Source organism: Borostomias antarcticus (assembly GCF_949987555.1).
Source record: "Borostomias antarcticus genome assembly, chromosome: 6".
Taxonomy (NCBI): domain Eukaryota; kingdom Metazoa; phylum Chordata; class Actinopteri; order Stomiiformes; family Stomiidae; genus Borostomias; species Borostomias antarcticus.
Window position 1 is genome coordinate 7868293 of NC_140239.1, and position 14230 is coordinate 7882522.

Consider the following 14230-nt stretch of genomic DNA (forward strand, 5'->3'; position numbering starts at 1 on the left):
CTGGCCTGTAGATGTTGTTCTTCGCGGTGCGACGCTGGACGGGTCGGTTCAGGGATGTCACGTGCACGACCCCACACTCTGGATTGGTTCGTATTCTGATGACGTTTTGGGGAGAAAAAAATACACAGGTCACTTCCTAATATTTGCCAAAAACCGGGGTTTCAAACTACACGTGCATCAGATTTACTGGAATCGTGGTAAGTAAGTGTAATATGCATGCACGGATTGTATTTATGAGGTATTAACATTAAATATGCTGTCCAGCATTATCCCTGGCATCGAGTGGTGCAGTCAGGCAGTTTATGCACTGATTGTAGATGGCTAACGAAGGTCCATTCATTAGCTAGCTAGCTAACTTCTACCTTCCTGTTACTGTCATGGAATACTAATAGGTCCGTACTAGCGCGATTTATTTCCGGAGAAATGAACTCCCATGAATACACACAGAAATGAACTCCCATGAATGGTCGTACACACCAAGTGCGAAGTTTCCCGGGGCGAAAAAGCGAAAGAAATGAATCGTTGTAAAAAACGTCATATTGAAAACAACAGTAGTGGAACTTGATTGTTTTATTTAATCCTTATTTAAAGCACTATCTGTATGCAGTTCATCCCGAGGTGCAGCATTATACCTCGCGAGAATGGTCTCAACTCTGAGAGCCTGGCAGAGTTGACATCACATATCTGCACAACAGTTTTGTGAGCTGGTCTTACCCACCTCCTCAAATGTTACATTTGCCCCCCCCCCCAACTCTAAAATGACAAATACAATCCCTGTTTGCTTCACCGTTTCCAACACAGACTGAGAAAGAAAACTGCAAAAATGTCCAAAGAAGAACCGGGCCCTAGCGGCCAGCTTCAGCCCCAGAGCGAGAGCCAGTCCCAGCCCCAAACCCAGCCTCAAACCCAGTCCCAGCCCCAAACCCAGTCCCAGCCCCAAACCCAGTCCCAGCCCCAAACCCAGTCCCAGCCCCAGTCCCAGGGCAGCTCCAGTTCCTCCTCAGCCCATGCCAGCCAGGGGTCCTCGTCGGGCTCGGGCACCCTGAGCTCCGTGGACACCATTCCGGTCAAAGACCTGGCGTCCATCCCGGAGGAGCCCGAGCTGCAGCCCTGGGGACGCCTGCTGCCCATAGAGAGAGGCTTCAGAGCCCACAGTGAGTCCAGCAGCAGCCCTGCACTCTGCTCCGTCTCCCTCCCTCTCTCTCTCTCTCTCTCTCTCTCTCTCTCCCTCTCTCTGTCTCTCTCTCCCCCCCTCTCCCTCACTCTCTCTCCCTCCCTCTCTCTACACAGTACTACATGTATATACTCTCTCTACAGTATATAGATATAGATATATATTAGGGATGTCCCGATACCATTTTTTCACTTCCGATACCGATACCTGGGCTTTGGGTATCTGTGATACCGATACCAATCCGATATTTATTTATTTTACTCCTGAATAAATAACAGCAAAATTTGGGTATTTTTCCTTCCACAGTTTTGCACGCGACCTGCAGATATCCCCTATTGACGCGACTGGCTAGTAACGTTGCCTAGTAACGTTATCCTACTTTTTTCCCTCACACAGTTCATTAGAAGATGAATGCGCGGTGCGCGATTTTGACGTGTGTATCAGAGCGCGGATCGGAGCTTTTTTATTTTTTCTGATCCTATCCCGATCCAGCGTTCTGGGCCAGTATCGGCCTGATACCGATCCCGTGGATCGGATCAGGACTTCCCTAATATATATACACATTGTATTTATATACCTGTATATATATATATAATCTCTTGATTAGATTAATTTCACAATGGTTTGTGTTCATGTCTTGTTTTTGTCTAGATTGTGTTGCGGATGAGTACTGGTTTGGTCGAGACAGTAAATGCAACTACTGCTTTGACCTTCCCCTGGTCAGGAAGTCCAACTGGTTTTTAGCCTACAGCAAAAGGCACTTCCGAATATTCAGAGTAGGTCTCTCCTCTCACCTGCTCCTCTGTTCACACGCTCTGTTCTGTGTTCTTGATTCCATAGATCCATGCTCTGTTTACTTCTGTCTGTTCTAGTCTGGTTCTAGGGTGATATTTTCTAGCTGATATTTCTGCTGGGACCTGCTGTTCAATGTAACTTCCGATCTGATCAATGAGGTGGGCACTGGTGGCCAACCCTGGCGTACAGTGAATCACCCTGTTTGACCAGTGGTATGTCCTCTATCTGACCTGCAGGAGGGAAATATTGTCTATTGTGAAGATAATAGTGGCAACGGCACCTTTATAGATGGCACGATCATTGGGAAAGGGAAGAGGCTTCCCCTGGCCAACAACGCAGAGCTGTCTCTGGCCGAGGGTCGCAATAAAGGTACCCTACATTTCCTCTCCACCAATCAGGCTACTTTATACTCTTCCTCTCAACCTATCAGGCTACTTCATACTCTTCCTCTCAACCTATCAGACGTCAGCACTCTCAGACTGTCAGACTGTTATCGCTGATTATCATAGCACCATACCTCTGATGATGATGATGGTGGTGGTGTTGAGGATGATGATGGTGTTGATGATAGTGATGAAGATGATGATGGTGTTGATGATGATGGTGTTGATAATGGTGTTGATGATGATGATGATGGTGGTGTTGATGATGATGATGGTGATGGATGTTAAAGGAATATAAGTTAACACTTTAATGATCTGCTTGCTGTGTTTTTAGACTACAGTTAGGAATCTGTATGAATAGAGGCCTAGGCCCTCTTCAGACTGGTTGAGCTAGGGGTCAGTTTTTGGAATGTGAAGACGACTGGAATTCTAGGAGGAGTGCGGGTGAGGGTCCCTTCAGTCTCCCCTGGGCCTCCTCACAGGCCGAGATGAGATCTTAACTCGGTAGAAGTCGTGTGTTTCTCGTTACCACCTGTCGTAAATTAATTGACGGCTGAACATAGGGGAGGCACCTATGTATGGGAATGGTGGCGCCATAGGAAGGTTTTATGACATGCACCGGTTGTTTACAGATTTCTCGAGGCCTCTCACCACAATTCTGAATAGAAGGAAGGGTCATCTGGGGCCGCTGCACCGTTTATCAAAAACCTGGCTGTTACTGATATGCAGGGAAGGAAAACGCTGATTTTGCAGGCAGGCAGTGGGAGGGGAGACAGACAGACTCAGTCCAAGTGACTTAGTACTGATTGAACTCTTAATGCTGAAACTCTGCATTAAGAGTTTCAATCCCGTGTTGGAGTGAATTCTTCATTGCAAGAAGACCAGACAAGATTGTGGTTTAGCTGTGTGCGGCTGAACTTTTATTAACTTAGAAAACACAACGCAGAATTAAAGATGATGATGATGGCGTTGTTGATGATGATGATGATGATGGTGTTGATGATGATGGCATTGATGATGATGATGGCGTTGATGACACCACCCTACTGATGTGAATCTGATAGCCCTTTTGTTCTTTTTTCCCTCCAGTGTTTGTGTTCATCGACCTGATGGCTGATGAACAGTCTAACCTGCCCAAGGAGTTCAGAGACAAGTACATTGTGACCAGGAAGATCGGGGTGTAAGTCTACTGTCTCCACGCCCAGCTGGGCTGGAATCACACTCGTCAATACTGTTTGTATTGATCGTTGGTCATTTATCATCCATGCTGATACGGGTGGGAAAAGGTAAATTCAGGGGTGTGTGTGTGTGTTTAACTAGGTAGGTACTACAGTATATGTCTGTGTTCGGAATCGCTCCCTATTCACTATATAGTGCACTATATGGGGCGTCAGCCATTTTGTTTGTAGTGTCCGAATTCTCCACGGACGTTTCGTTCCCTATATAGTCCACTATTTATTACCCACAATTCACCTTGATTTCCAGGGAACAGCGCATGGACCCTACATTTTCTCCGTTCCCTAGGTAGTTCACTACATGGTGAACCCCATATAGGGAATAGGGAGTGAGGGAACGAGGGAGCGATTCCGAACACAGCTTAAGTGCGTTTCCGTGGTGTGTGTGCTTAACTAGGTGTGTGTGTGTATGTGTGTGTACTGTATTCCCAGGGGTGCGTGTGGGGAGGTGAAGTTGGCCTTTGAGAGATCCACCTGTAAGAAGGTGGCAGTCAAGACGATCAACAAGAATGACTTTCCGTCTGTTGGGGTGAGCTGTGGTTCTGCCTCTTCTACTCTCCTCCTGTCATGTAGGTCTGTGAAATGCCAACACACTTCACTGAGGCTGTGTTTCCTCAATGACAGGTGACCACAAGAAATGCCGAACGAGAGATCGAGATCCTCAAAAAGATCGACCATGTAAGTGACCACCGCAGTCGCAGCTAGGGACCAGTGTGTGTGTAGCCGTTTAGAGTTGTGTGTAGCCGTGTAGAGTTGTGTGTAGCTTTGTAGAGTCCACGTTGTGTTTGTTGGTTAGGAAGCTGTTAGGCAGGAGCTGCCACCAGTTTTTATGTGTGGTGTTAGAATCACTGCGTTTGTTCGCCGTTTCAAAGTTTTAGTTAGTATATGTTAAAAACATAACATTAAGAACATATCAACTTGTCCTATCTAGCCATGCCTGATCAAGACTGAGGACTTTTACCAAACTGAGGACTCCTACTACATCGTCCTAGAGCTGTAAGTACACTCCCCCGGCCAGGGCTCCACGTCACAACCACCTCTCTAAAACCAGGCCTGACAGGACGACTACATTGTGTTCGAACTGTAAGGACACTTCCCCCGACAACCACCTCTCTACCAGGCCTGACTAGAGGTGCACTTTAGACTGAGGGGGAGGGAGGGAGCACAGCACAGCATAACACAGCACAGTATAGCACAACACTACTTGGAAGGGTCAAAGAGTGCATTGCAGAGCATGTGTAACAGCCTCATCTATAACACTTAGCCCTGTTACAGATTGGTATACTATTCAAGACGATACCCCGGTATACCTCCCCGCCAGGGACCATTCAATGGGCCATAGACTTATTTCACTCAGTCTACATTACCACATCTACAGACAATATTATTTTGATACTCACTGAAGTGAAGACATTTTTCGAAAGACGAAAGCCTTTTCTTTGAGGTGGCTACGGTTGTAGCCTCACACCTTTTACATAAGAAGTAACATTTTGCACTTAAAGGTACCGGATGTAATTTACGCAAATTTCAGAAGGTGGTCCCCGAAAATTGCGTATACGTCATTCCTAGCACGCGCACGAGGACGCACGAGCAAGCGCACGAACACGCGCCAAGCACATAATAGTGACGTTATACCCACATCTTCCAGGAGTTCGTCGCTGATCGGCTCAATTTCACGGGAAAAGAGGGATCTATGGCGGCGGGGTATATTTGAAAGAACTTCGAGAGACAACCAAGTTAGCTAGCTAGCTACAGTATGTCTGCCGGAGGAGATGGCGAAACGAAAAGGAAGCCGGACAGGGATGTCCAATGACGACGGCTAATGGATCAGAGAAAGAAGAGAATAAACATTGGTGAAATAGGTGAAGAGACTTTTTCAAGGTGGAGAAAGTTGCAGGCTGAGATCCGCCCGCTCAGCGGAAGTAAACTTCGTTGTATACAAAACATTAGCTAAATATCATTTAGCGAAGAAAATACAAGGTTGGACATACATTTGAGTGATTCAACATGTTTATTAGACAACAAGGAACCATTTAATCGAGGAATTTGGAAAATAAACCAAAAACGGTTAAAGTTAAACGTTACATTGGGTACCTTTAAAGAGCACATATCCACCGATATCCACTTAGCTATTATGGTATCCACTAGTTTGGCTTCGCGACCCTAATAACATGATCTCACAGGCTGTCAGTCGTGAAGATAGATCATGTGGTCGGGGTTAAGAAGCCAGGCTAGTGGATATCGGTGGACATGTGCTCTTTAAGTGCAAAAGTACAGTAGCCACCTCTGAAAAAAGGTTTTAGTCTTTTGAAAAATGTCTTCGCTTCAGTGAGTAACGAAATAATATTGTCTGTAGATGTGGTAAGGTAGACCGTGTGAAAAAAGTCTATGCCGCAATGAATGGTCCCTGGCAGGGCAGTATACTGGGGTATAGCCCTGATTAGTATACTTACAGTACCTGGACCAGGGCTACTTTAACACCTAACTCTGTGTGTGTGCATGTGATTCTGTGTGTACATGTGATTCTGTGTGTGAATGTGCATCTGTGTGTGCATGTGCTTCTGTGTGTGCATGGGATTCTGTGTGTGTGTGTGTGTGTTTTAGGATGGAGGGGGGAGAGCTGTTTGAAAGAGTCAAGTCCAAGCAGCAGATTCCAGAGCCGATTGCGAAGCTGTACTTCTATCAGATGCTGAGAGCTGTGGAGGTGCTTCCACTCTTCATATAGTAGCTACTAACTTTGAAGACCGTTTATAGACAACGGAAAGCTGATCTCGCCATGCCAGACTTTAGAAATCTCCGCCTCCGAAAGTCTGAAGACATCTGCATTGAAAATCGTTGCTGGAACAGCGCAGGAAGGACTGCCCTAAAGACGTTGGATTGGTTCTGCAATGCAGTTTTTTTTTCAATCTTTCAAATTGTTTCCACACACTTTTAGCAGCGAAACTTGGACGACTGTCTTCAGTCTTTAGTTGAGTGGAGCGTTTAGATACTGACTTTTGAGTCTAACGGAAAGCTGATCAGTGGGACTGATATACTAAGACTTGCCAACGCTGGTTTGATAATAAGACTTACCTACACTGGTTTGATAATAATACTTATCTACACTGGTTTGATAATAAGACTTACCTACACTGGTTTGATAATAAGACTTACCTACACTGGTTTGATATTAAAGGACTTACCTACGCTGGTTTGATATAATAAGACTTACCTACACTGGTTTGATATAATAAGACTTACCTACACTGGTTTGATATAATAAGACTTACCTACACTGGTTTGATATAATAACACTTACCTACCCTGGTTTTGCTTAGATCAAGGTTTTCTAAACTTAGATTCTCAGTACTGATAGTTACTATGTTGAGCATTAATGTTGCAGTACATAACTGTTCTGGCTGCAGTCTTAACTGACCCTAACACTTAACCGTGACCCCTGACCCTGTCCTTCCTCCAGTACCTGCACAAGAATGGAATCATCCATCGGGACCTGAAGCCAGAGAACATCCTGCTGTCGTCCCTAGAGGATGAGTGTCTGATTAAGGTGAGCCTCCTCCATTCTAAACACTTGTTTTTGAGCCCAAAATTCCTTGTAAAGGCAATATGCATATTAAAGTCATGGTGAGGGTTTGTGTGTGTACTGTACCTGTGTGTGGGTGTGTGGCTCATAGTCTTCCTATGTGTGTGTTCCAGGTGACAGACTTTAACCAGTCAAAGATCCTGGAGGAGGCGTCGCTGATGCGGACCCTGTGCGGAACTCCTACATACCTGGCGCCCGAGGTCTTCACCGACGCCGTTACCGTGGGTTACGGCCGAGCTGTCGATGCCTGGAGCCTGGGGGTCCTGCTGTTTGTATGGTGAGTAAACGAGTACAGCTGACTGACTAACGAACTTAACAACTAGCTAGCTTACTTACCACTGTTGAGTTTAGTAACACTGCCTAATGTGCTCTTAACGTTTCTCGGTATTTGCCTCTTTCCTGTGATCCTGCTCACTGAGACCCCCCTCCTCCCAGCCCTCTGTTAACCTGTGCCCCCCACCCACAGTCTAGGGGGCTACCCACCCTTCCACACCAACAGCAAGCTGACAGTCAGAGAGCAGATTATCCAGGGCGTCTACGCGTTCAACCAGTCTAAATGGAGCAAAGTCTCCGCCCACGGTGAGGCAGCAGTCTGTCTAGAATGGATGATGATGATATTATAGTTGTTGTTGTCGTTTATAACGTGCCCTAATGGTGTTGTTGTTTGTAGCCCGGGACTTGGTGAAGAAGCTGCTGGTGGTAGACCCTGCCCAACGCCTGACCATAGAGGGGGCGCTGCAGCATCCCTGGCTGCAGGTAAGCCCTCTGCCGCCCCCTAGGGGACCGGCTGAACACACAGCTAGGTAGTGACCAGGGGCATCCCTTCTTTCCTGACAAGGCCGCCTGCCTGGATAGGTGACATCTGGAGAGGCAGGGAGGGAGGAAGGATGGTTGGATGGAGATGGATGGGTGGGTGGATGGTTGGATGTGTCAGTATACAACAGGGCCCGTGGTTAGCAGTGGTCAGAGCAGTGGATCGTGGCGACGAGGCTGGCGTCCGTCTGTCTGGTATCTTGACTGCCCCGTGCCTCTCCGTCCTCAGGACAACCAGATGAGGGACATGGCCCACAGCGTCATGTACCCCGCGGACGCCCCCGGCCCGCCCCCTACCGGGGACTCCAACGGCGCCGACGAATCGGCTGGAGGGGCCGAGGCGGGGGCCGAGGACGCTGGATCCGATGTCGGCACGGTAACCGGTCGCCTTGCCACACGCATCACACATATTTTCAACCATCTTCTCAGTGCCCATGGTTCAACTGCATCGGGCGCTATAACCTACAGCATTGGTCCCCAACCACCAGGCCACGGACCGGTACCGGGCCTCGGCACAGGTGCTACCAGGCCTCGGAAAGTATAGCCAATTTTTTTTTATTTAAGAAAAAGATATATACATATGTTTTATTTTTTTGGGGGGGGGGGGGGGGATACATTTATTACATTGAACTGCGTTGTCTGTTGGTAATTTTTTCACCAGTAACCACTATCTGTGAACCCCACAACAATTTACAGATTTTGAACTTCCGATCCGAAGTTCCAAATAAAGGAGCACTTCCGAGTTGATCTTGAGCTAGCCATGTTTATATCAGTGTGTTGTTGGGCCTACTTAAACTTATTATTAGGCCTATAATAATAATAATAATAATAATAGGCTAATATGTGTTGACACCAAAATAATATGCATGTAATGTGTTTAAATCAGTGTGCTGTTGTTAGGCTTACTTAAACTTATGAAAAAGCGACTACCTTCAACGTTATAGGCTCAGATAAAAAAGGTTTTAGGCTACCCCCAGGGCCTCGGAAAATTTGGCTATATGAAACCGGTCCTCGGTGCAAAAAAGGTTGGGGACCCCTGACCTACAGTATGAACGTGACCTTATGCTTGCGTTGGAGCGGAGTTGATTATTTTATAGAGATGCTTAGTGAGTAATATAGAGCAGAGCGTTTGATGGAGAAGTTCATGGAGGATCTCTCTCTCTCTGGTGGCAGGTGTCCACTCACAGCAGCCTCAGCGACTCTGGCAGCAGGAAGAGAGAGCGGGAGGATGCAGGGGACGAACAGCCGTCCAAGAGGAAGCCAGGCCCGCCCTCCGCTACGTGACTAACCTATCCTGCCTCAGATCAAGCCTGCCGTCCCACCACCTGATTGGTTCATTCCTCTGCCTGTCATAGTCTCCTGCTACCTTTGTATATATATATATTTTTGTACTGATGTGTTGAATAAAACGCTGGTTTAAAATATATCTTTATTTGAGACCTAATTACACAGACAGTTAGCAGTATTATTTATTCTATATATTTTGTCAACTTAACGTTCGAGTCCCAGCATCAGTAGATGTCAGCAGGACATTTATATACAGTGTTGAGATTATTGACAAGATTCTTTGTAAATAAGTGTCTATTTTCCCTCCTGGTTCGCTGATCAATAGGGTTCTGGCACTGACTGATCACACTTGTTCTTTGTTCGTAATTTTTTCCTCATTAGATCGAATTTCATACAAACATGATCAACAGTATTATTATTCAGATACATCTACTTCCCTTGTACAAGGCACTGGTCTCTGCCTTCACCTTAGACTGGCAGGTCAACAAGGAATGCCCAAATCAGATACTAGTGTCAAACACATGGGGTTCACTTGATTTAGTCCCCACAATACAATTAGAACCAACTGAGCTGTCCCAAAAGTGCAAGCTCTGAGGTAAATCAAATATACCTCAAAAACTTTCGAGCACTTAACTGATGTATCAAGGTCCACAATTAGGACAGCTCTGAGACCGGCTTGGTCAGAGCTGGGGCGTACAAGTGCACCATGGTAGTGGTGAACGCGACGCTTGGCAATTTCACAGCTTGGCCTTGTTTTTGTCTCTGAGACGATAGAGCACTGAGTGGGCGTCGTCAAAGGAGTCCCCCAAGGCAGAGCGTACACGCCCCACCCAGCGCTGGAGCTGTGGCCGGTCCTGCAGCACATCTCTGCCGCCACCTAGAGGCTGGAGGAGGGACAACAACAACACAGTGATCCTGGTTAGAGTTGCGCCTCAAACCAAGGTTTCAATGGCAAAACCAAGCCCTTAGTACCGGTAGAAGCTTTTTGCACGTGGATCATGCTAGAGTCGGCACATCTACTGGCGCTGTGGGCAAAACCTCCAAAGTATCACATACTGTCAGAACCAGAAAGAATTTTCCTTCAGGGAGAAATAACTCCCTGCACGTGCGTACAAGACAGACGGAAAACATGACTCCAGAGGAAGACCCTTTATGGCAAAGATCAGAGAAAGAGATCAACGATGCCATGTCACCCGACCCCTTGACCTCTCACCTGCATGAGTTCACACACGGCCAGCAAATCGGCCAGGGTGATGTCATCGCCGCACAGGAAGGGCTGTCTCTTCAGGAACATGTCCTGCAGCTTGTCCAGGGTCCCGCTCAGCTCCGACAGAGCTCTCTCCACCCGTGCCGGCTCACTGGGCTGGCCGGTCATACGGGGGAGCAGCACCTGCAGCGACAGCAACGTCACTACCGTTGATAGTGTTTCAGTATAGGTTCAAATCCCCGACCCTGTTGTTACTGTGACTGTCCGTTCCCACGCCATGGTTTTGACACATGAATAATTTTATAGAAAACTGAAATGAGACTTGTTTATTTGTTTTAAATCAATGAATCAAACAATTGAATAAATGAAAGGCCAGTTTATTAAAGGATTCAAAACGTTTAGTTTGAACAAAATAGCCTGTACAATGTGTAACGTGGTGGCTGCACAGTCAAATGATTTCCAGGTTGCAGGTTGAGGTTGGAGGTCACTACCGAACACATGACACTGTCCGTCACTATGATCATACAGGGAAGCAGCAAATGTGTTTTGCCTCCAGAATGAACACCTTGACATCATGTGCACTGGTGTTGGTTACAGGCTGTGTGTGTGAAAGAGACTAAAGTATGTGTGTGTTACCTCCAGGATGAACACTTTAGCTGCGTGTGGACGGGTGTTGGTGTGGTGCCAGGCTGTGTACTCGTCCACTCTGGCCCTCCGCTCCGGTTGCCTGGGATACCAGTGCTGTGGGACGGGGTATCTGGTGGCCAGGTACTTCAATATGGCGTCGCTATAAATAAACAAGTCAGATCATACAGATTACGGTACCGATTTAGTGGGGAACTAATAATAGGCTAGATGTTGAATTGAATTGTAATTCTACCGTTAAATTGGCTGCCTTTATGCCCAACTGATCAGTCTCACCTCTCAGTTAAGACAAAACCATTGTCGTCCATCACTGGTACCTTCTGCATGGGGTTGAGTTGAGCGAAATCCTGCGTCCTATTCTCACCTATATAGACGAGGAGTCGTTGGGCTTAAATTGCTCTCAGCATCACTGAGACTATAGGTTTGAAGTGGTAACATTAGCTGATAGAAAACTGTCTGACTCGAGCTAGGCAACACACCCCGCACCCAGTAGTCTGCCAACGAGGACAAAGTTCAAAGCTAGCTAGCTAGTCTAAAGCTAGGTAACGTTAGCTAGCTAACTGGCAACGTTACAAATTGTATAATGACATTTTATCGATGTATGCCGTGCGATTTACATGACACTGTACTCTATGACAAAAAATGACACTAGTATTACCCAACTGGCTAGCTAACGTTAGATACTGGTGAGAAGAGAACACACTTAACTTACCTTTCCGAATTGCCACAGTTCTCAAAGTATGAGGAATTTTGTTGTAGTTTAGAAAAATATGCACTGCTCTGCATGGTTGTGACAGTAAGTCCAAGTAGATTTCTAAAGCTTTTCCGACAGCCATTATAAATGCACCTACAGTAGTATATAACTGGCTACTCTAGCTAGCCTGTTAGCTAGCTGCTGTGTTTGTGCACAGAGCTACCGTGGCTGGGCGGCTCAGAAAGTGTCGATAGGGTTGCCAGGTTTAACCAAACGTTCCAGTCATTACACTATATCATGTTTTCTTATTTGTATTTCTGTTAACAGTTTGATTCTCGCCATGTAAAATGTATGAATATTCTAATAGCCTACCCTTATCGTACAGATTTTGATTTTGTATGTATTATTTTGGGGTGATCTATTACAGTCCATTTGGTCTAACGGTTAATGTTGTTCTAAAATCACTGTTTCCCATACCGGGAGTCGAACCCGGGCCGCCTGGGTGAAAACCAGGAATCCTAACCGCTAGACCATATGGGACTATAGTGAACGTGGTCTAAATTCATGCATAGGACGCTGTCAGGAGGTGGGCCTTTAAATTGGGTGGGAATAAATGCATGCTATATGGTGCTCTCCTCCCTTGTGTCTCTCCATCTGCTATTCTATCTCTCAGCCTGTCCCTCCAGCCAAGTCCCACCCCCACCACTGTGGAAGTCAAGCACAAAATCACAGCTATATCTGAGAAGTGCCCACAAGGCAGTAAGTGAAACCATTGCCTCAAAACAATTCTTGGATCACCTCAATTTCTCACACTTCTCTCATTGATTACATTTACCAATATTAGTTTCTTGTGATGACAACTGATCGGCTGAGGAGGACAGGTCCATGTGGAAGGACAGAACGCCCAACATTAGGTGATTATGCCATCAACTCCACCTTTCAGTAACAAGACAGTTCTCACACACACATACAAGTGTTGGTACTAGCCACCATATAAACACACACATTCCACGTTTCATACGCCATGAGCCCCACCTTTTATGAATATACAATTCACACACACACAGACACAGACACACACACACAATAAACTACCAGTGGAATGGTGGTGGAGCAATAGCGGGAGCATTTCAGATTACTAGCGGACTGCTGTCCCTGACGCTAATAATCTGCCAGAGGTCCGCTTGCCATTCAATGTGTAAATGGCCAGGAACCTGCCAGCGGATTCGGCCGGAGGTCCGCCAGCGAATTCCACCGGAGGTCCGCCGGCTTGTCCATTGGGGACCACTGTAGGTCCGCTAGCCTTGTGTTATATTCCGCCGGAGGTCCGCCAACTCGTCCATCGGGGACCTGCTGTAGGTCCGCTAGCCTTGTGTTATCTGGGTTTATCCCTTACCTTTGTCCAGAAACAGAAGTTGAACCAATTGCAGCAAAATAGCTAACGTTACAAGAATCATCAGTGTAACTGCTTTAGCCACTGACCGCTACCATTAATGTTATGGAAGCTGCTGCTTATTGTTGTGAGCTCATGAGCTAACTGGCTATCTCGCTCTTATTGTGCTGGATTAGCATTGGAAGCATTGGAACTGATGTGTCCAGGCGACAAGACCTATCTTAATTTATCAGACATTATTTCATGTCAATTCACAGCTATTTCAGTGGCACGACTAGCTTCCGTCCTACCAGTCCTGAACAGAAACAAGCCAGCCATGCACATAAGCCAGGTTGGACCTGGACTGGTCCTCTCAAATAGGTCTCTGTTACATATTAATAACGAGACGGACCCAGATTTACGTTCAACTCTTTAGTACACCATTTGTCAGACAGCATCACACTGCGCATGTGCGCAACATTACAATAACTTGACCGTGTTCACCGAGGTCCACATAGCATTAAGCAACCTAAATAATCATGTGGTCAATATACCACATTATCATCCCTTTTAGCTGAGAACATCCAACAAAAACATTCCATCTAACAGGAAATATCAACCAACATGTGTTCCTTAACTGAACTACAGTTGTCTAGTGATTCTTAACTAAAACAAAATGTGGCATAGTTTAACTCTAATACATTGCTCTTAACATTCCATTAAATATGGAATGAGTGTATGCATATGAACACAGTCCATTGTAGTGGTATGCCGTCTTATGGCCTATAGCGCCTTGGTGGTTTAATCTCTCGGTTTGAGCGCCTCAGAGCCACAGGTTCAGGCTCTAGCTGTTCTGGTGTCTGCATAGTAGTGTCAACTATTCCCTGAGAAGTGCTGCAGTCTTTACCCTCAACCTGTGCTGCCTGTGATCCAGTATCCTCTGACTCAGGTTCAACAACGGCTGTATCAGGTTCAGCAATGGCTCGAGCTCGCAGCTGATCTCCATGGCGTCTGTGTACTGTACTGGTGTCCCGCTCTCTGATTT

At 46.4% G+C, this 14230-nt stretch overlaps 2 protein-coding genes across 2 annotated transcripts; one reads left to right on the forward strand and one right to left on the reverse strand.

Moving 5' to 3' along the window:
* Positions 1–823: 823 nt before the first annotated feature.
* chek2 (checkpoint kinase 2) lies at positions 824–9336 on the forward strand (the record flags this gene model as incomplete). Its single annotated transcript, XM_084439673.1, has 14 exons — positions 824–1154; positions 1826–1950; positions 2206–2338; positions 3442–3532; positions 4020–4116; positions 4212–4265; positions 4519–4583; positions 6192–6291; positions 7045–7131; positions 7281–7444; positions 7634–7746; positions 7838–7923; positions 8210–8356; positions 9154–9336. The coding sequence occupies 14 exons, from the start codon at positions 824–826 to the stop codon at positions 9262–9264; spliced, it is 1704 nt and encodes a 567-aa protein (XP_084295799.1). The 3' UTR covers positions 9265–9336.
* An 85-nt stretch (positions 9337–9421) lies between these two features.
* On the reverse strand, positions 9422–12031 carry gstt2 (glutathione S-transferase theta 2). Its single transcript, XM_084439376.1, has 5 exons — positions 11832–12031; positions 11396–11483; positions 11111–11261; positions 10481–10657; positions 9422–10151 (listed from the first exon to the last, which is right to left on the reverse strand). The coding sequence occupies exons 1-5, from the start codon at positions 11953–11955 to the stop codon at positions 10005–10007; spliced, it is 687 nt and encodes a 228-aa protein (XP_084295502.1). The 5' UTR covers positions 11956–12031; the 3' UTR covers positions 9422–10004.
* Between the last annotated feature and the right edge of the window lie 2199 nt (positions 12032–14230).